We start from the raw sequence: 23,760 nt of genomic DNA, 5'->3' as shown, positions 1-23,760 counted from the left end.
TCCATATTCCATCTTGAAAACTCATCTTGAATGTGTAAGATTACAACTCTTCTTCGTTTTTTCTCAAGTCAAATGCTCAGAAGATTCAGGAAAAGAATTCCTGCCCAGTGATACACTGTGTTGAAAGTGTAGGAAAATCAGCTCAGTTTTTTTCTGCAGCTTCTCAATTCGTTTCCAATAAGACTTGAGACTTGTTGATATCCTTCTTCAGTCAAGTCCGAGCAGCAGTGGGAGCATTTCAAGATTCTTTTTATAACATGATGTTTTCCAAAAACTCATTTTCCTTTTAAATCCAAGAATCTTGTCCCTTGAAGTCAAAGACATTTTCTTCATAGCTTACAGAGACTGAAGATTGAGTGCTACTTTGCTAGTTTCTGCAGCTGTTCATCATCTGCAAAGTACAGTTGGCTCTTGAACTTCAGCATGGGTTTAAGCTGCCTAGGTCCACTTATACACGGGATTTTTTTCAATAAATATATTGGAAAATATTTTGGATATTTGTGGCAATTTGAAAAAGATTTTCTCTAGCTTACTTTATTGTAAAAATGCAGTATGTAAGACATGTAACATTCAAAATATGTGTTGATTGGCTGTTTATGTTATCATAAAGCTTCCAATCAACAGTAGGCTATTAGTAGTTAAGTTTTTGAGGTGTTGAAAGTTAGATGTGGATTTTCGACTGCGGGTGGTCAGTGCTCCTAAGCCCCATGTTGTTTAAGGGTCAACTGTATTTAACAAAATCTAGCTTTCTGTTGTCTTAAAAAGGATCCCTTGTAGCTCAGAACTCTGTTGGGAATTTTTCCTCTGCTAAACTACTGGATTTTTTTTATGTTGTAGGATTTCTTTACACTTTATAAAGTGAAATGATGTTTGTTTAATGAAGTTAGCCATTTTGAAGTGTCTTCCGGAACTTTTTAATTTCCTCCTGAGTTTTTGACACCAGTACATGGATGCCTTCTGTGTCAATTCAGGTCCCCAGAGAAACAGATGTCAAGACAAGATGTGATGTGCAGGGATCCCCGTCCAGAGTTGGCTTTTGGAACATTCCCATCATGCTCAATCTTTTGCTGGCAGAATCCTAGAGGAAGCATGGCCAGGTGTGAATGTTGAAGTGGATTCCAAGGTGAGGTAGCTGGGGGCTGTCAAGCAGCTCTCCTCCTCTCAGCAGGTTCTTTTGAAGGAATATCTGGGCAGGGCACCACTGTGGTCACCACACTCTCCATATTCCATTTTGGCTTTGACACACTATCCTGCCATGTGGACACCTTTCTTACCCTGCTCATGTTTGACACTCCCACCCAAACAGATATTCTCATTCTTCTCTGCCTTTGACCTGCTGGGCTTTTCCACTGTATGGATCACTCCTCACCCTTCTCATAGTCAGGCTGGGACACCTGGGCTGGTCTCCCTCTCTTTCCTCCCACCATCCCCACATACAGGGAGGCCCTCCTCACTTTGCTTGGAGTGACTCTACCTCTGCTGGACTGCCACCCTGACTCCCACATATATACCTAAGTTGCTTGGTTCCACAAAATGGCTTTAAGACTAAATTGTTGAGGGAGGGAATAAGTGGGAGGAAGAGGAAGAGCCATCTAGGTCTTAAAAATCTGCAACTGGCTAGAATATGGTTCCATTCACTGAGATAGAGTAAATAGTAGGAGGACGTAAGAACATATTTGGACCTCGAGTGGTGTGTGTGTGTGTGTGTGTGTAAATAGGTATTTGGATTTTAAAATAATGACTTTGGTGTGACTGTGGGACATCTTGGTAAAACTAATAGGCTCAATAGAGGAGTTTGGCTGGATGAAGATAATAGAATTCGTTGTCATTCATTTCTATGTGATAGTTAAAACCCTAAGTTTCAAAGAAACTGCAGAGAAAGAAGGAGCCTTATGGAGAACAACAGTGCTGCTTGAGGGATGATACCAAGAAAAGGATGATTCTGAGGGAAACTAAGGGACAAGAGATCTGTAAAGAAATGAGAGTGCTTGGCCAGCAATGTAAAAAGCTACAAAAAAATGGTAAAAGATCCACTGGGATCTAGCAATTAGTTTAAAATTTAGTTGTAATGGAATAAACCCAGATTGCAGAGGTAGTAGAGTTGAATGGGAACACAGAATTAAATTTGGCCAAAACAAACATATATTGCATATATTTATATATTGTAAGTTAAATGACAAAAAAAAAGGTGTTGTCATGTGGGCTGAAAAGTGTTTTGCATCCTTTCTAGGAAAAATACATATAATTGGTGAGGCATGTTCAAAACCATTAAAGTTAACAAATACTTGCTGCTTGTATGGATGCTTGTGTGGTGCTTCCCACAGGGTTCACTTTGTGTTCATCTTGTTAACCTACATTACCAAGGGTCTGTTCAGCCAGTGTTGTAGCCCCTAGATTTTCATCTTAAGTTCCATGTGTGATTTCCTACTTAGCTGCAGTATAAGAAGAGATATGGAACTAGAATTACTTGTCAAATTATGTTGAGCTTTTGAAGGATTAATCTTTTTAGTCGTATATTTGCTTTTTATATAGTGCAGAAAATAAGAAATAAGAGGAAAAATTTTTATGACTTAGAAGATGATAATTTATAAATAAATGTTAAGATACTACACACACATACACACACACACACACACACACACACACACACACACACACACACACACACACACACGTATATATACACCCTATCAGTTTCAAAAGTAGTATAGATAACTTGTTCCAGACTAGAACTTTTAAAAATGTGTTTAAATGACCTGGTTTAAAGTTCGTCTTTAGTGAAGAAAGAATGCTTAATTAGCACATGACTGGCTTTAAAAATATTTAATAATTATTTACTCACTAAAAAATGTTTTGAGGGCTATCTGAGCGAAGCATTTTTGGAGATGCTGAAGATAACAGTGATGAAAAGGCAAGTCTCATTCCTTATAGAGCAAAAATTGTGGGAAGAGGCAGGTAATGAATAAATGAGCAGATTGATAGATAGGCACTTATTATATAGCAGGCACTATTCCAGTGCTTTTATACAGTACTGTGAAGAAGGGTAAAGCAGGGCAAGGGGAAAAAGGAATGTGATGCAAAGGAGTTACTATTTTAAACAGGATGATTAGGGAAAGTGTTATTGATTAAGGGATACTTGGACAGAGTCCTTAAGGAAGTACTGGGAAGAGCTGCGCACATAATGGAGGAAAGCATTCAGTCAGAGGAAATAGCTAGTGCAAACAAAGGCTTTGAGGTAACAGCATATTTTCCTCTTTGAGAAAGAACAAGGACAGACAGAGTGGAGCAAAGTGAAAAGGAGAGAATAGTAGAATATGAGCTCAGAGTGGTGCGATGTGTACAGACTGTACAGGGCCTAATGGGCAACCATAAAAAAGTTGAATTTTATTCCCAGTGAGATGGGAAGCTCTTGGTGGCTTTTTGAGTGTTAGCGTAATATGATATGGCTTTCTTTATCATGTGTTCTTGATACTTACTATTAATCAGTTCGACCATAGTATTAATAACTAAATTATTAATTTGGAGTACAGAGAGTTCATAATATAAAGGTGTGGCTAGAAGAGAAACTCCTGGTGATTAGAGAGGCTCTTTTAGAATTCAGTAAAAATCCTACACTGCTGGCAGGAAGTGATTCCAAGCTTTGAGTTATCCTTGCGGATGACTAGTACGGTTTGGTTTATTTTCCCACCATCTGTAAAAGCTTCTTATGTGACTTCTTAAAAGCTTCTTATATGACTTTTATAGCTCAAGTCTAATGGGTCATAATTACTGTGTAACTTCTAAAAATGTTAATGTTGCACAGTCATTTGGAGACTGTGATAATTTGCTCGTCACCCTTGTTTTATTAGTGTGACCAGTATTTTGCAGTGTCTGCTATGATTTCCAGGTTAGTCTTTGCCTTGGAATCATCTTTGAAGGCTCACAGCTCAAGTTCAGTCTTAGACAGGATTTTAGAGCTCAATTTGTTTAACATGTACTATTTCTACTTTGATTTCTTTAAGCTTCCAAAATAAGCAGTTCAAATGATTTTTAATAATCAAAGGTCCTTTGAAAAGTAAGGTTCATGAGAAACCAGTTAAAAAGTTCCCAAGAAATTAGTTTTTTAAAAAAGCATTGAAATTAAAAAGCACTAAAGTGCCACTAAATTGACAAGGTATTATGACTAAAAGTTACCTTGTATTTTGTAGGACTTGGGGAAAGTAATGGAGTAGTTCTCTTTTATCTCAATAACATTATTTTAATATTTTTTGAAGAGCAAAATTATTATAGTATTTTTCCTTTGTCCTGGGTTGGAGCTGACCATAGTTGGCTCTTCCTTTAGGTACCCTTAAGTTTGGACCTCTCTGAACTTTACACTATAGTGGAAGATGCTGCTAGAAGAACCCTGTTCTCCCCACTTAAAAAGGAAAAATGAGGCGCCCCCACCTTTTTTTCTCCAGCTATTTGTACAAAGGCCAAATTTATTTAATATGGATTATTCTGAACTTTTGATTTACTTGAAAAATTTAGTGATGGATATCTACATTGGAGCTTTTAATTTCTTTGACCATTTATTCTTTGTTAGATTACCATAACCATAACCATAGGTAATGCTATGGCTTCTTCATTGATATCTCAGAATACTCTGTGAATTTTTCAATGCAAGCAATGCTGTGTCTGGAGCACTTAGATTAAGTAGGTATAATCCATCCTCATTATTTGCTGATTCTTTATTCGAGAATTTGCCTACTCACTAAAATTTATTTGTACCACCTAAAATCAGTACTTATGATATTTCCACAGTCATTTGTGGACATGCCCATGCACACAGTGGCAAAATATTTGAGTCCCTTGACATGTACATTCCATTTCTGAGGTCAAACAAGGTGATACTCTGCCTTCTTGTTTCAGCTCTCATACAATAAACAAGTGTCCTTTTTATGAAGCATTTTTCACTAAAAGGTTTTTTTTGGTGATTTTACTGTTTAAAATGTCTCCCAAGCATAGTGCTGAGGTGCTTGCTATGTAGTGTTGTGATAGCTTTATGGAGAGCATACATGTGTTCGATCAGCTTCCTTCAGATGTGAGTCTGTGGTGCTGTTGACCTCAGTTCAATGTTAATGAATCAACAATATATATTAAATAACAAGCCTTTAAATAGAAATACACATATGAAAGGATTATGTATTGATCAATTAACAGAATTGTTATGACCAGACGTTTGCAGGAACTTTACCCTTCATTTCCCTTAGGAGCAGTGGCTCAGTAGTTGTAGCAACTTAATAGAATACAAGTACAGCAAATAACGAAAAGACTGTGTTTAAGGGTGGTGATTTACAGAGACTTTAGTTATCTGAAACATTTCATAATTCCCTCAGCTGAAACCATTGTTTTAGGTCTGTTTAAATACATGCATTAAGAGGTGTAATGTAAAGTCTAATTTTACTATGGGTTCTGGTTGGGTTAAAAGTCATTGATTACCTCTTAAACATTTCTAAACATTATTCTCTAGAAATTAGTATGTGTCTGAAGCATATTGAGTCCTCAGTAAGTATTTGTTTTAGAGGAATAATCTTTGAGCATTGTAGTGATTCTGGTTTTGAAAAAGAAAGCAGTATCAATGTTAGAGAATAATACTCTTTTAAGATTTTATTATACATAGTTGTATAGATTGAGGCGCAAGGAAGAAAACTCAGTTTTAAGTGTTAATTTCTGGTCCTGGGTTTTCTTTAAGCCAGCTCACAGCTAACAATCTTGAGAAATTTACTTAATCTCAATTGAGCCTCAGTTGGTTTTTCTGTGGAGAGGAGTATTTTCAAATAAAATATCCATGGTTTTCTTTTACCAGTATTATTCCTGACATTGAATCATTTTCACTCTCATCATGACCAATGGTCAAGGAAATCATACAATTTAGTGTCAAAATATATTACCAATCAGATTTTACTTCACTGGCCTAAATCCAGTCTTGCTAGTTAATTGATAAAAACATAAGTTATGCATTTGATGTATCTTAACATTACATACATTGGTAAGAAGAAATTTTTAAATATCTTCATTTTACATTTTTTTTGATATGGGATTGTTTGTTGATGCTGTGTTCCATATGATAGCAACCTAAATCATACAAAAAGTTTTCTCTAAAAATGTGTAGATTTAGAATTTTAAAGCAAAATATGCATTCTTTTATTAATACTTCATTTATTAACTTTTCCTGTATGGCAGTTTCAAGTTTTAGTTCATGGATGCTTAATGTTTTTCCTTTTTTTAATATGAGGCTTTATAAACTATTTTTTAAAAAGTCCCCCCCCTGCTCAAATTTAGTAATTGATTCTTATTTCCTATGAATTACTGGATATTTATTTTATTATAATAATTATAAAGTACATTTTGTTTATATATTCATATATTCATATATAAATTTATATTTATAAAATAGAAAATTAAAAGTACTTGTAAATATTTAATTAGATCATTCTTATTAGATTATTATTATTAGAACTCATTTCCTAAAAATACTATTTTTTCTTTAAATTTAAATGTATGAATAACAACAGTAAATGAAAAATTTGCGCTCAGTTTCTGTATGTTCATCTCATTTTCTATTTCCAAAATGGGTCAGAGAAATGTGACCCAATATATATACTATTTGGAAAAATTTTTGTGTAAGTCTGTCAAATAGATATTATCAGCTTCTTCAAATATTCTGGAATTCCTGTAATCTGCCTTTTATCTGTATCATTGAATATTTTATATTGGTTATGCTTCAAATCTGATTTTGGATTTTATTTTCTACTTGGATTTTTCACTTTTGACTAGGTCTGTCCATAAGAATCTGTTTATTTTGAAATCTGTTTGCATGCCATTCTGTAAATGTGAAAGTCATTTAACTTTATTGGCTTAAATTTAGATACTTTCTTCTCTGTTCCCTCCATTATAATACTAAAGTTATGCAATGATAGTCATTTGAATTTCTGTTATCCATAATTGGTAACAGAAGTGTTCATTGATGACCAATACTGGTACTAATTTAGAAATGCCAGTCATAAACTTTCTATTTGTTGATAGGCTGACCGCTCACCATCATTCTCTTCACTTTATACATATTTATGATTTATGACCTTTGTTCTTTCATCTTTTCACTTTGTATGTTGTTCTTAATATGTCATTTCACCTAATTTAGCCTTGTTAAAATATGCCTATTAGATCGGGCATACAAAGGGCAATTTGCTTGGGGCCTGCATTATCCTAGGCAGTGTCCCTGATTTTTCATGCTGTTCTATGCATAAACAGTCAAATGAAAAATGTTATTAGTGTTAGGAGAGTTGGATTTTAGATACAGTTACTAAAGCAGTATTTGATTCTTTCTTTGAAGAAAACCTATGTAAAACAGATTTACCTTTATATGCATTGGGACTGTAGTCATTTGTGTAGGTCAGTGTTTTTCAACATTATTTTTAACCTGCTTTCTTATGATGTTTTTCATAATTTGACTTTGGCATATACTGTTCAGTAAGATTTTGATGAACTTTATTTTCTATAGTTTATCCTTTGAAAACAATGGATATATTTAATGTGCTTTTTCCAAGGAACCCTACCTTCTACCTAGCAAATAGAAATATTGTACTGTTTGCCTGAGTTGTAAATAAGACCAACTTGACTTTTAAAAGCCACAATTTAATATATATTTCATCATAGTTTATTGACTACACTTGATCATCAAAATCTCATGTACTGAGGACAGTTCCTTTCCACTCCCCAGAAAACTATTTCATATGTCTCTCTTCAGATTTCTAACACCTTCTCTCCTAAGATCACTCTCAGCTAATGACCTTGCTCCTACTTACAAAGAAAAGGAAAAAAAAATTTGAAGGAATGAGTAGGGAACTTCCAAAGACCCCCATCATTATAAAAACCCACATACTTGCAGCTGTTCCCACACTGAGAAATATGGTAAAAATAAATAAATTTAAAGTAACTATAATGCTACTCTGTTTTCCATCTATTTCCATAAATGTGGTATTCATTTTTCTAACTAAAACTAGTTCTTCCAATTTAAACTCTTTCTCATCATCCCCTTTTAATTACTTAAGGATATCACTCTTCTCTTTCTTGATTCTATTGTCAGCTTTTTGTTTTGTACCGGATTATTCCTGTCAGTGTACAGACATGCTATTTCTCCAATCTTACAGAATCAAAAATCTTCTCGACCCCATTTTCCCTACCTATTACCACTCCCTTTCTTTTGTTCCCTTTTACAGCAAACTTCTAACTTGTCCGTACTCACCAGAACTGTTCTTTTCCCAGTCTCTTAAATCTACTCTAGTCAGACTCAACTAACAAAAACTGCTCCTATTACCAGTGACATCCATGTTGCTGAATCCAGAGGTCAATTCTTTGTCTTCATCCTACTTGATCTGTCAGCAACAGTTGTCATTTTGGGAGGTGCTTTCATTACTTGGCTTCAAGCATACCACTCATTCCTGGTTTTCCTTCTATGTCATCTTTGCTGACTACTCCTTTTCTTTCAGATAGTTAGAGTGCCTCAGATTTCGATCTTTGAAGCTCTTTTCTTTTCTACAATTACACTTTCGGGTATAATTAGAATTGAAGAATTTTTTTCCCCCCACACTGCAGCTTAGTTCTTAGAAAGTGTAGATTACAGAAAAGGAAATACTGCTATTTTAAACTCTCTTTTAGACCCATTTCAAATCTTACAGTGAGAACTGTGGGACTTAGGGAATTGATCGTCTAGTGGCAAGGGTTGGAAAAGTAGATAAGGTTGTTTTGTCTAAAGACCATTGTGATCTAGTGTATTTATTCTTAGGACATGAAAGAAAATGGATATTGTATTTCTTATGTCTTGCAAATCTAAAGATACTTTTAAAAGGAATTTTATATGAACTTGTGTAAAGTGTTGGCATTATTTTATGTAACCTTCAGTATGTCCATGTAGATACCTGCAAAGGATGAAATTTAAGAGTGAACATTAGGAAAAGATTCTATATCAGATCAAATTTTAGAGCCTATGTTATAAACAGAAGGTAATGTACTTCATATATAGAATTTAAGAAATACGGTAAAAAAACATTTTGAAATATTCTTTTCCAGTCTGTATGAAATTTAAAAATCATGTTCTGATCATATAATTTCCTGTATATACTTTATGAACATTATGTTTAGGGATTGCACTATATATATCCTATCTCATGGATTCCTTTGTCTTGAACATTTGGGTTTTGATTATTTTTATTTGCATTTATTTTTACTTTTTGCTTTTTATGCATCCTCTGCATAATTTTTTTTTCTGTTTTAGGATTACTTCCTTAGGATAGATTGCCAGAAGTGGAGTTACTGGGTCAGAGGGTATGAACTTACGAACTTTTTTCTTTTTTAACAAAGTTTTTTATTTATTAGCAGTCCAGTCACCTTATATTCATTGTGAAAAATGAAAATTACAATGATTATACTTGGTACCTGTCAGAAAACTGTTTTAGGGACAAGGTTCTGTGATCAGAGAAGTTTAGGAAACTCCTAAGGTTAAAAAAAGCCTTCTTATCTTGGTTTACCTCAGCATTTCCTGAACTTAACTGAACATTGAATAGTTTTTTTTGTGATATACTTCTTAACATATTGTGGAAGTTTTACAAAGGATATGTAGTTTATGAAATACTGAGCTAAAGTTTAAAATTGTTTTATTGTTTTTAAATTGTTTCATTGGTCAAAGCAATGAAATGAAACTATAAAGCTTCATTCTAAAATTATTTTTTAAAAGGATATTAAAGATGTTTATGATTTTTGTTTATGTCTTCGTAAATTCTCATAACTTTTACAATTTAAACTTTTTGTATTGATTCCTAAAAACATCTTAATATCACAGTGGCATCAAATACTTTTTACAATCTTTATGAAATTTGCAATATGTACATATAACATAAAATAAGATAATGTAGATTGTACAAATGTTTTTTTCCCCCCCATCTTCCCCTACAGAATGTGAAAACCTTTGCATCTTCTGATAGTCTAGCCAAGGTCCAAGAAGTAGCAAGCTGGCTTTTGGAAATGAATCAGGAACTGCTCTCTGTGGGCAGCAAAAGACGACGAACTGGAGGGTCTCTGAGAGGTAACCCTTCCTCAAGCCAGGCAGATGAGGAGCAGATGAATCGTGTGGTAGAGGAGGAACAGCAGCAGCAGCCGTTAAGACAACAAGAGGAGGAGCACACTGCACGGAATGGTGAAGTCGTCGGAGCAGAACCTAGGCCTGGAGACCAAAATGATTCGCAGCAAGGACAATTGGAAGAAAACAATAATCGATTTATTTCAGTAGATGAGGACTCCTTGGGAAACCAAGAAGAACAAGAGGAAGATGAAGAACATGCTGGTGAACAAGATGAGGAGGATGAAGAGGAAGAGGAAATGGACCAGGAGAGTGATGATTTTGATCAGTCTGATGACAGTAGCAGGGAAGATGAACATACACATAGTAACAGTGTCACAAACCCCAGTAGTATTGCGGACCTGCCTGTTCACCAACTCTCCTCCTCATTCTATACAAAGACAACAAAAGTGAGTATATTTAGTGTGCTGTTCACCTGAGAAATTTTGCTTATCCGTATTAATTGTAATGAAACTTTCCTCAGTCTTTGTTATTACTGCAAAATTAATTTTCAGATGTGTAATAATGAAATGAACTAATTCTTGTTTTATAGAAGGTATTAGAAAGTATGAGGAATAGAAATACTGATAAATCAAGTAGTGAAAAATCTTATTTACAATATGCAGCCGGTGGGATAGGCTCTGTATTTATAGGTGTTGTTATTCCAATGCAAAAAATACTGAAAGTTACCTCAAATTAGTTTTCTTATTATGATGACTAAAATTTATCCTTTGTAAACAGTCTTCTCTTCATTATGTAGTTCAACAAGAGGAAATTATAGCCTCAATCTTAGTATCTGGTTATTGGGAAATCTGAGTAGACATTTTAAAAGCTAATGTACTTTGACTTGAGACATACTTGTGACATAGATGTAGTTATGGTTATTAATTTTTCCTACATTATAAAATAACTAGAATGATACTTGCTTTCCTCTAGTTATTTTATTAAAATTAAAATATTCAGGAACACCAAAAATTGGTTTTTGTTTCTGACTCCATTTCAGTGAAACACTCCATTTACTCCTCAAAGAGATTTAAATATTTACTGTAGGGTAATCAAATTACTTTGGTTGATATTTGACTGTAAGAGGTAGGTGATGATGTGAAGATGTATATACTAGATTCTTAACTTTCTGTGAAGTTTCTGCCACAACTTCCCTTGTCTGCGATTTTCCTTTCCCTTCCAGTTCCCAGGAGACAGCTCTGTTGTATCTGCCACCTTATCTCATTTAGGAGGTGGTAGCCCACGGAGTTAGCCACAGACATAATTTAAAAGATGGACAGTTGGTCTCCTGTCTACACTGGAGGAATCCTATCAACTCAGAGATGTGGTGATTAATATAGTGCTGAGAAAACAGTCATTTGAGGTTTTGCCAGACATTAAGAACTGGAATATACTAGCCAGTCATACTATCATTGCTTCCAGTATTATCTTTGCTACTGGATAGGCAGGGGTGGGAGGTGCTGAAATGCTGAACTGAAGTCTGTCTGAGATGGAAGGTGGAAGTGAATGGACAGCTGCAGTAAATTCAGAATTGCTAGTGCTTGTTGTTTGGGGGTAGCATGTAGACTTCTTTCCTCGAAAGATTCATGGATATTCTGTCACTAAAGACTGTGGTCTTGACAAGGGACAGGGGTTATGGAGAGAAAAAAGCATTATTTGTCTCACTACCCAATCTTTCTATTGTAACTCTCCCCCACATCCCATCAAATTATGGTCAAAATGAAATGATACAGTGTTTGAGATTTGCTTGAAAATAATACTGACAGAGAGAAAAAGGGAAGGAGAATATAGATTTGCCATGAGCTGCTGATTGTTGAAACTGGGTGACAGGCACAATCTGTGTAGTTTTTTTGAGTATGCTTTAAGTTTTCCATAATTTAAAAAATTGTTTAAGTTGTAAAGGTATGAATACCCACCCTTCAGCCCCCTTCCCCTTAAATTATAACCAAAGTTGTAAATTAGAGTTTTCTTTACATATCTCAGCCTTGTTGACTAGCTCCTAAGTCAAGTAGTGCTGAGTTCTTTACACTGAATTTTATTTCTCTGTATTTTGGTGCCATTGAAATTACCAGAAATCAATATGACATCATGTACTTTTTGCTGGAGTTAGAATTTATTTTAGTCAATACTTTATGCATTGTTGCTATCTCATGGTCTGTTTAAAGAGGAGAGAAAATAGAAAGCATTACAATCAGAATGAATTAGGTATGTAGCACAACTTTTATCCTTTTTTCCCCAGGCTTCTTTGCTCATAGATCTTTTTTTTTTAAATTTTATTTTGGTATCATTAATCTACAATTACATGAAGGACATTATGTTTACTAGGCTCCCCCCTTCACTAAGTCCCTCCCACATCCCCGTTCACAGTCACTGTCCATCAACATAGTAAGATGCTGTAAAATCACTACTTGTCTTCTCTGTGTTGCACAGCCCTCCCTGTGCCCCCCCACACTATACATGCTAATCGTAATGCCCCCTTTCTTTTTTTTCCCACCCTATCCCTCCCTTCCCACCTGTCCTCCCCAGTCCCTTTCCCTTTGGTAACTATTAGTCCATTCTTGGATTTTTTGCTTCTGCTGCTGTTTTGTTCCTTCAGTTTTCTTTTGTTCTTATACTCCACATGTGAGTGAAATCATTTGGTACTTGTCTTTCTCCACCTGGCTTATTTCACTGAGCATAATACCCTCTAGCTCCATCCATGTTGTTGCGAATGGTAGGATTTGTTTTTTTCTTATGGCTGAGTAATATTCCATTGTGTATATATATGTACCACATCTTCTTTATCCATTCATCTACTGATGGACATTTAGGTTGCTTCCATATCTTGGCTATTGTAAATAGTGCAGCGATAAACATAGGGGTGCATCTGTCTTTTTCAAACTGAAGTGCTGCATTCTTGGGGTAAATTCCTAGAAGTGGAATTCCTGGGTCAAATGGTATTTCTATTTTGAGCATTTTGAGGAACCTCCATATTGCTTTCCACAATGGTTGAACTAACTTACATTCCCACCAGCAGTGTAGGAGGGTTCCCCTTTCTCCACATCCTCGCCAACATTTGTTTTTGTTTGTCTTTTGGATGGTAGCCATCCTTACTGGTGTGAATGATATCTCGTCGTGGTTTTAATTTGCATTTCTCTGATGACAAGCGATGTGGAGCATCTTTTCATGTGTCTGTTGGCCATCTGAATTTATTCTTTAGAGAACTGTCTATTCAGCTCCTCTGCCCATTTTTTAATTGGATTATGTGCTTTTTGTTTGTTGAGGTGTGTGAGCTCTTTATATATTTTGGATGTCAACCCTTTATCAGATCTGTCATTTACGAATATATTTTCCCATACTGTAGGACACCTTTTTGTTCTATTGATGGTGTCCTTTGCTGTACAGAAGCTTTTCAGCTTGATATAGTCCCATTTGTTTATTTTTGCATTTGTTTCCCTTGCCCAGGGAGATATGTTCAAGAATATGCTCATAGATCTTTATATTTACATGCTTTCTGGTTCTTTATTTATTGTTTAAAAATTAGTCAAAAATCATGAATATCCATGTAGAGTAAACTTACAAGTTAAACAATTCAAGAGAAAGAAATATTTTAACTTAAATAATAGCTTATTTATTTTATAGATATTAATATAATGTCTGTAGTTTTTTATCCACTTATTCCTATTTTCTTATTTTTAAATTTCATAGTGACTCATTGATTTATCCCTTAAACAATACACAAACAGATTGAACATCTCATTTAACCTAACTTGACCTAGAATAAAATATCTTAGACATTTGGTTTAATACTCAAATTATTATGTCATTTGTGCTTCAGCTTGTGAAACTTTAACTCTTTCTAAACCATGTTTCTCCCTAAATTCCCTAGCCTACCTGCAAGATTTACTTAGTTGGATTGATCTAAGAAGGAACTGGCTTCAAGTAGTGGTTTGCATCCATTTTACCACCCCTTCTCAAGGTGTCAAGATGGTGCTTTGAATCTTAACCAGATGGTTCTAACACTAAGAGTTGTAGTCCTGCTTGGTTGGTAAGGCTCAGACTTTTAATAGTGCCGTTCACTGAGCTTCTATCTGCTTGATCTCTGTCCCTCAAGAGGGAGTTTAAATCTTTCCTGTTTTTACCGAGAGTTCGTTTGGAAGAATGGGGGTTTAGTATTTATCTGTCTTATTTAAGACAGAAGATTAATTGAAACTAAGTCTTACTGAACAATGCAAAGCCATCAGTGAGTTCTGCTACATTTTAAATTGAAAAAAGAAAAAAAGAAGACCAGCTAGACAAAACATAACTTTTACCAAAGAAGTCGTCATAATGTTCTGTTGGAAAGGTTGTAGTACACAGGTGCTTTATCTTTCCTGCATTTCAAGATGTCTTCTATAGTTCATTAACTCCTTAACAACGAAGTATACTGAATTTGCCAATTTTTCCTTAGTGACTCTTGAGTCAAGACTACAAGTTACTGTCCTGTACATACAAGGCCACTGGAGTGTACTAAGTACTAATGACAACAGGGATAGATTGTGTATTCATTTGTGTGTGTGTGTCTGTGTGTGTGTGTACATGCTTTTGATACATTGTTTATCTTGAGGTCATTTGCCTTCATAAATATGGCAAGAAGAATATAAAACGATTTAATTGCCAAGGGAGAGATGCTCTTCTACAAAGTAGGATTTCAATCAGAAATTAGCCTGTTCCCCTTTTAGTCCATTCCTGAAACTCTTCTTCAGGATCATTCTTTATATTTTTAACAATATTTTTTAAATGGCACCTATTACTGAGTTGCTTAAAAATAAAATGTAAGTCACTTGTATATAACTCTTTTTAATAGACTAAACAGGGAAATAGCTCTTACTATTTCAAATCATCTATTTTGGAACATCTTTAAATTCTTGATCAGAAATATAAGACACTTCCACAGACATTATCCTAAGCCACAGTTTCTTTTATTTTCTTAAACTGTTGTCATTTGAGCAGAGTAGGGGTATAACAGTCATTAAAAAAATTCCACTTTTAACAATTCCATTTTTAACCTTCTACAGATTTACCCAGGATACCTTTCAAATGTTATTTTTTGGCAATTTCTTAAACATACCCTATGGACAGCTAGACATATTTATTCATCATTTCTGAACATAGTATGTATGCAAATATGATATTAATGAGAAAAATCACTTTTTGGTTCTTCTTGCATTGGTGTTTTCTTTGAAAGCTTATTGAAAACTATCAAAACTCTTAGGAAAATATTTCCCCCCCCCACTCACCAAAGATTTGTTCACATTGGAGCCTATGGCAATAATATACATTAGAAATTCCAGACTGTCTTAATGTTAAAAGTTAAGGGTGGAGGCATTGGTGTTTGTTAAGAATAAACATTCTTGGAGAATACAGTCAGTGATTCTGTAACATCTTTCTACGTTGATAGATAGTAACTGCAGTAGAGGGGGTGAGGATTTAATAATATGGTAACTCTTGAACCACTGTGTTTTATATTTAAAACCAACAAAAGATTGTTTATCAATGATACTTCAATAAAAAAAAGAATAAACATTCTTCATATATTTTTAAGGTCATTGGTGTTTATTAAGCTCATACCATTTGCAAGTTCCTATGACATACAAGTAAGCAGAAGTTACAGAGAGGCCAAATAATTCATCTCAGAATCATACTGTGATGAGATTTTAATCCACATCTGATGTGCTATGCTGCCCCCTGTGGTAGAATTTGGCGAACATTACCGAACAAGATTTTCAGCAGAACTTCAAGTCTGTTTAGGCTCCTCTGGAGTGTGATGGGTTTCTAATACCATTTAAAATTATCAGAGCTACCCTTTAGAAAGTACAGAGTGCTCAGTTAAGTGCTTTTCTTTGTGGTATTTAACAAACATTACTGAAGATATGAGGGCTTACGGTTAAAGTTGTCATTTCTCTGAGAAATAACAATGAAATTTCAGACTGAATAACAGCACTCTATCCAGAGTCCCATCAAACATGCTTCTTAACCAGGGGTTGTGTGCTGGCTATTTCTGTAAATTTGACTAGTCTGTCTGCAAATGCTAAAGTCAACTTGCTTCCCCAGAAATAAATACCCATTTCTTCAGTTTTAACTCTCTCTGTCAACAGCCTCATTATATTTAAAAAAAAAATCTTGTTTTCTGAAGAGATTTTGAGTTTATACTTAAGACTACTTGTACATGTTTAATGCAGAGTATCCAGTCATTTTCTGCTAAAATAAAAGGCAAATGAGGTTACCATTAGGCTTGGTCTTATATCCTTCTGATCTTTCCATGAAGAGAACCATGTTTCAGCACTAATGTCTGCTTTTCCATGTCTATCTTAGTGCCTCATCTGTCCTCACATAACTTTCTTACCTCAAATTAGTCTTTTTTTTTCTCATTCCCATTGTTAGATTTCTCCTGGTAACTACGTAACGTTTTAAAAATCCTTTTTGCCTCAAATTAAAAAAAAAAAGACTATTTAAAAAAATACATATCCTGTTTAGAACCTTTACGTTCTAAACAATAGAGGAATTAAGCACAAGGATCACTAGTCAATGAGGGGATCAAAATAACAGTTTTGTTTCTAATCCACCATAGTGCAACCACTCTCTTGAACCAGATCTACTGGGAAACTTTGTAGGGCAATGTGGCTAACATCTGAAATCTAATAGAGGTCTGAATTTTACTCTGTTGTAGGTAGAGTTCTAGAGGGTTATGGCTGCTTTAGGAAGTCCCTGGCCTATGTCTTATTCTTCTAAGAGAAATAAATTAAATTCAAATTCTGTTAGGTTAGGCATATCCAGAAAGCAGAAAGTGCTATATAAGGCAGTCCTCTTAGTAAGCATAGCCCAATTAATAGCCATGCCTCCTACCTTTGTGAAGGAAGACAAACTAGAAACATTTACTCATTTTAACCCATTTTAACCCAATTTTAAACATGTGGAGAGGATAGTGGAGGAGGAAGCACACTGGAGGAGAAAGGTGGGTTTTCCCTTAATATAGTAGAGTGATAAGAGCTTTTCAGATTTGAGCTTGAATTCTGATTTTGCCACTCATTATATGTCAAGAAGAATGTAATCTAATTGAACTGTTTCTTTATCTGTAAAGTTTGGCTTTAATACCTACTTCTCATGATTTTTGTACAGATTAAGTAAAATAATGTATGTAAAGCAAGTAGCATATTGCCTGGGACATTTAGGTAGTTGATAGATGTAGGCCTGTGATCTCATTTTGTCTTTCTCTTATTCCTCACCCCTAACCTCACAGACTACACTTCATTCCCCACAGCAGATATTAATCTATATATTTTTAATGACCTTTAGAGTTTACTCATCATATCACCCTCTAGTGGAAAAAGATACAAATAGAGAAATAGATAAGTAAAGAGTACACATGAGGATTGGGTACATACTGTAATAAGCTGGGTCCATCTCTAAAAAAATGAAAATAAAAATAAAAATGTGACAGCTTTCCAAGGGTATGCTTATTCACAGATCTTTGGAGTTTATATGTATGTCCAATTTTCCTTCACTTTTTAAGTGAGTTTCTGTAAACTTTGTTCTTCTAAAATGTCTGTATATTTAAATGCTTTATGAGTCACAAAATTGGATGCAAAAGTGGATTTTTAGTTTATAGCCAATTTCTAATTAATTACTATCAGTGCAGTTTTAAAAATAATTGTTAACATTTTAAACCATAATTACCCTAAATCTTGGTCATATTTAAATTGATATGTGATTCACTGTAAGTAGTTAAAGATTGTTTTAATTATGGATTTTCATTCTGACCAAAAAAATGTCTTCCTATAGTATGGAGATTAAAAAAAAATGTAATAGTATTCCATTGGTTTGTGCTTTATGAAGATAATAAACTTCTCTGAGGTATTCACAAATACCACAAATAGTTATCCTCAAAATGTTTCTGAGGCAAATTATTGCATATGTATATAATTACAATGACCTAATCTTTATTAAATATTTTTTGTGGTTGGTAATAGGGAAGGTGGTGTGAAGATGATAAAGGGATATATTATGATGGGTTCTGCTTTTACTTTACTGTTTTATTTTCCAAAATTATGTCTCAAGCTCCCATTACTGAGGCCCAAGCCTCAGTCCTGCATTTCTAGCTATCTGTTGGTCATCATCACCTGACTGGTCCACTGAAAAGTAAAACTACTCTTTCTATTTTTTCTTTTTTTTTTTGTAATTGAAGAATCATTGATATACAATCTTATATTGGTTTCAATCTTAAAATACAACAGTGGTTCAACAGTTACCAATATTATTAAATACTCACCCCCTTTAGTGAATTACTATCTGTCAACATAGAAAAATGTTACAGAATTGTTGACTACATTCTCCATGCTGTACTACTATCCCTGGACCAACTTATATTATGATTGAGAATTTTTGTGCCCCTTAATCTCCCTCGTCCACCTCATGCTTATGGCCACACTTCCCAGTGTCTGTAAGTTTATTGCTGTTTTGTTCATTCTGTTTTGCTTTGGAAAAACTACTATTTCTTTCTTCATACCAATTTTTATTTTCCTCTCCAGATTTTCCAGTCTCTGTTAAACTCCTGATCTTTTGGTCATTTAGCAGAAAAATGGTTTGACCTTTTCTTATTACATAAGCCAGCCTATCTGGGTCTGCTGAAAAATTTAACAGACTTGAATACTTGCTCTTCCTTTTTATTAACCTCAAGCATTTTTAAGATAAAAATTTCAGAGTCAATGTTTAAAAATATTAAGAGCATCTTTGCTTAGGTTTCTGTTTGCACCAGGCTATCAGTCGTTTCCTTGGCAGTGAGTTGACAGTATGAATGATTGGGCGAATTTTTTTAAATGGATTTTTAGCTCTGTATAAATGAGTAACCTCTATCTAAATATCTTATGCCCCATCTCTAAGTGATGAAACCAAATCCACAAGTGGACATTTGAAGTCTTTCACATTCTTACCATAGTTTCTTTCTACCTAATTTCATCTCCATGCCTCCACTTGCTTTTAATGATCCCTGCTCCTTTTCAACTAACCAGCATCTTCAAAACCCAGGCCAAATTCCATCTGTGTCTTACACTATCCTAGAATTAGAAAATTCAATTCCTTAAATCCATTGTTGGTTCTCTGCATTGTGCAGTTAATTTGGTATTACCTTGTAACTTTCTGGGTAAATTTTGTCTTGAGTTGACATTTAATTCTTTTATATTTTTGAACAGTAGAAATTTGATGTATTTATCCTTAGTGCTGATTCAAGTTGAGTTGAAGATTTAAAAATTGGATTGTGAACAGTTCTCATTTCACCTCTAAGATATACCCAAGTACATGCCATTTTGGTTTATTTTAAAACTCAAACATTCAATATAAAAATAGTTACACTGAGGACTATTATAATACGATTAGCAGTTCTAGAGTAAGACTCTGTAGAGAAGTTAAATCCCAATTAAGAACTATGTTGCTGAGATGCAGAAATCAATTGAAGGTAACTTAAACAGCCATTCATTACAAATCATTGTCTAATCTTAAAGAAAATTTAATAGCAGGAAGATTCTTACAAATCTAATGTTTACTAAAAATGTAGAACTCAAACTGTGTATACAATATGATCCTAATTATGAAATGAACATGCATTAATCTATATGCATGGAAAAAGATCAGAATTAACTCAAATATTAGGAATTACCTCTGAAGGTGGTTGAATTACTTCTGTTTTTTCTTATATGCTTTTCATAATTTCCCAAGATTGCTACAAACATATACAATTGTTATTTTTAAGCAATAACTATCTGCTAGAAACCAATTCTTATTTTACTTAGTCTTTTTGGTAACATCCATAATGTATAATGCTCTAATGGAAGATTGGATTTAAAGACATCCCTCACATGGAAGGGCATTATATAATGATTTTTTTTTTTGAAAGTGCAGCTCAGTATAATGGAAAAAGCAATGACCTAACTAATCCTCCGTATAACCAGGTCTTCACATCTCTAGCACACAGGTGCCACCCTGGCAACCCTAGGTCAACTTACTACCATACTGTTATTCTTTTAATGTGTAGTATCTTTCCTTGTTTTAAGACATTTATTTAATATGTAGTTTCTTTAGAGAGTTACTTAGAGCAGCCTTTACTCTCCATGAAACATGTGTATCTTTCATTCAAAAATCTTTCTGTGAGCAATTTCAGAGCCTGTCTTCTAAAACATAATTTTAAAGTGCTTTACCAGTGTGTCACCAGTGTTTTCCCTCTCCTCCCCTATTCCCAACCCCTCACTTCTTCAGAAAAATTAATGTATTTAAACTGTTCAGGTTTTTCTCCCTAATTTAGAAGTCTCCATATATATAGACTGAATTGGAGGGGACCTTTGAAATCAGCAAGTCCAAACATGTGCCCAGTGGCTTTATCAGTAGACTTAGGCTTGAAAATGAAATCATCACTAGGGAACACTACACTATGAAGAAATATATTTTTAGATACTATTTATGTTGGCACCTATTACTCTTCATCTAGTACAGTGATAACCCTTCTTGTAGGAGCAGACAGTTGTCATATTCTTCCATAGTCTTCTCCAGCCTGAATGCCTTCAACATGCATTCTAGGATCACTGTCCTGATTGCTTTTTTCTGGTCAAGTTTCTCATGAAGTAGTGTGTCCTGTATTTCATGTGGTGCTGCTGAGGTACAGTAGAGCCATACTATCACCTGTTCTTATTCTGAACCTCATCAGTGCAATGGTAAATAGCATTGATAATGATATTAATAATAATGGTAATAAACCAATTATTGGACATTGTTTTCTATGTGCTAGGACATTGTACTACATACTTTATAATCTCATTTAATCTTAGTAGTCCTGTTATGTAGGTTCTAATTTTTATTCCCATATCAAAGATGAGAAACAAGTGAAAGAAGTTAGTAATTCATCAGTAGTCAGCTGGTAACAAGTGGGTAGGATTTTAATCCAGATCTCATTCTGAGTCCAGGTTGTACAATGTTGAGATAGAAAATTCAGTGAAACAGTATTAATAATTTTGGGAGGAGGTGGGCTGTGGAATAACCCATAAAGCCAGCACCCTAACATCTGTTTTCATGCTCCCAAACGTTGCCCTAATTGAATCTCTGCTTCCATAGTGTATTTATTATGATTCATATTACACTGTATTAAAATTGTTTTTCTGCCTCCCTCCTATTCAAGTCCTTTGATTTTTTAGTTTTAAAAGTTTATCTTGCCTAACAATATTTGTCATGTCTATGGCACTAATACGTAAACAAGAAATATAAATATTAAAAAGTTTTAAACCTATAATAAACTTATGTCCGTTTTGAAATTAGTGTTTTTTCACCTTTAATTTAGGCAGTAATATCAACTTTTAAACCTTTACACCAGTGATTGCAATCTTAGGAATCTTATTAACAAGATTCTTGTCTGTTTATGAGACTACTTTTTACTTTTGACTCTTGTCCTAAAATCTCAGTCCTATCTTTGACTTGTCTTCTGGAGAACACAGTTTTCATTTATTTCATTGATTTGGTTGTTGTAATGAATCTCTATAGTCTATAAATTATGATAAAAGGAAAAAACAAGTTGGATGAATTACAGAAGTAAAATGCAGAGAAAAGAAATACGGTTAGAGAATTTAGATTAGGTTTGTTTTAACTACCTAATTTGTAGTCTTGACACTATTATTTTATTTTTGTTTCTTCTTTGAAAATTGCCTTAAATTCAATACTGTTCAGCTTTAATTGAGAAATGCTGTTTCTTTTCCTTTTAGGGTTGGGATTTTTTAATGGGCAAAACTTTAAAAACATTTCAGAATTCTTTTCATTAGGTGCTCTCAATATGGATAGTAGGTCAGTAGACGGCAAAGGAAGTAAAGGCACAGAAGATACAACATATTTAGGTTTTTGTAGAAGTCATACATGACCAGTTTACACACTTAGTAAATCAGAGAAAGTATTATTTTTACTATGAAAAGCCATATATAAGAATTTCAAAGGAATCCGTTTCTTCATTGAACACTAGAGGGCCATGTAATACCTTATTGCTATAGCTATAGCTGCTTTTAATATATTTAAGTAAATTAATAAGTACCTGTCTCTCTTCTACTTTGTGTTTTAGTACACTATTTCTTGCTCAGAATTTGAATTTAATATTTGGAGTAGTTATGTGCACTGTCATATGTGAGATACATAGGGTGGCTTTTTTTTTAAGCTGGCAAGTAGCATACTTTCATTTTGTTATTTTAAAACAACAGTGACAACAAAAAGTGAAGAAAGAGTGAGCCTTGGGATAAATGTAAACGTGTACAAATTTACTGTGCTTTGGAACTACAAGTATGCTTTTTGATAATTTCTCAAGTATCTGCACGTAAGTGCATTAAAAAAACAAAAGTCTTGTCATTGTTAGGTGCTCCAGGCTTCCTCAGCATATACGGGAGAAAATAATGATCCTTCCCAGAAGCTATTCTTTCTTGTCCACATTTCCTGTTGTGTTAGCATAGAAGGTAGGGTATAACTACCTGGTTATCCTGAACTAAAGAATGTTTGAACAGATGATTCTTCTTCCCAAATTTCTTTTGGTTGCTTGGGGTGAAGAAATGAGAAATATAATGTACAGGGCCCAAATAGGTAGTAAGAATGAGTGAAGAAAGTCATAATTGAGTCAGTAAGATGGCTTAGGCTCTTAGGAACTGCAGGGCATATATATGCCTTCCCTAAAGGTTGTTAACATTCAGTTAAAAAAGAAAAAGGAAAACATTGTGCAAGCTCCAAAAATCAAGCTAACTAACTTTGAGCTACATTTGGCTTATGGACTATTATTGATATATTTTTAAAAATTGAAATATAATTGACATACTGAACTTTGTTAGCTTCTGAAGAGGATGTTCAACATCTTACGTAGAGCGTTGGTTAAATTTTTATTTCTCGCTTAGGTATACTTTAGAGAGCACTTTTAATTGTTAATTTCTATATTATGTTTTTGGGGAAAAATAAAGACATTTTTCTCTTTAGCTACCAATTATTTACACTTCTTTTTTTGTGAAGGATGATTAAGATAACGCAAGGGGAAACACATTGTCTATACCTACAGGAGAGCATGAAAGAGGATAAAGAGGATCATGTGACAGAGAAGGATCAATAATACATTTAAAGACTTAAAAGAGTGTTATGAGTTTTTCTTCCTTAGACTTGTTAATTTCATATCTTAAATTATTACCTCAAATTAGTTACTATAATGAAGTGACAGAACTTCAATCTAAATTTTACTGAGGAGTTAGTCCTCTTGTATTGATGAGCTTCTTTTCATTTTAAAGCCATTGCTGTAAGTGGTATTCTTTGATGAAGTTATATTTTGTGTGTGTTTGCTGTTTCTTGGTGTCTTAGCATTTTCTGAAAACCACATTTATTGCTTTATTTTGACAGATTAACATGAAATTAAATGATTAAACACTGAGTTTGAATTCTTATCTTTTTCCCAAGGTAATGAAATTAGCTATTAATAGCATAATCTATTTGGTGGATGATAAATGGTTAGGAGTGTAAACTAAGTAAAAAGAAAAAGAGATCAGTATCTGAATATGGTGAGAAACATCTTCTTTGAGAAGGAGAGATACTAGATGCTATTGATGATAGAAAAC

General features: G+C 34.1%; 1 protein-coding gene across 11 annotated transcripts in view; it reads left to right on the top strand.

The window, feature by feature from the left end:
* FBXW7 (F-box and WD repeat domain containing 7) overlaps window positions 1–23,760 on the top strand; it is a 229,553-nt gene that overhangs the window by 131,246 nt on the left and 74,547 nt on the right. For 4 of the 11 annotated variants that reach the window (XM_057494833.1, XM_057494792.1, XM_036887776.2 and 1 more), the window contains one exon: window positions 9,973–10,545. In XM_057494833.1, coding sequence (XP_057350816.1) covers window positions 10,042–10,545 — 504 coding nt within the window. In that variant the 5' untranslated portion in view covers window positions 9,973–10,041. Of the gene's footprint in view, window positions 1–971; window positions 1,124–9,295; window positions 9,346–9,972; window positions 10,546–23,760 lie in introns of all 11 variants that reach the window. The other 7 variants (XM_057494753.1, XM_057494687.1, XM_057494614.1 and 4 more) reach the window with 3 other exon arrangements.

The sequence above is a fragment of the Manis pentadactyla genome, chromosome 1, assembly GCF_030020395.1.
Source record: "Manis pentadactyla isolate mManPen7 chromosome 1, mManPen7.hap1, whole genome shotgun sequence".
Lineage (NCBI taxonomy): Eukaryota > Metazoa > Chordata > Mammalia > Pholidota > Manidae > Manis > Manis pentadactyla.
Note: the sequence above shows the minus strand (reverse complement) of the source record. Positions and strands in the feature narration are given on the sequence as shown.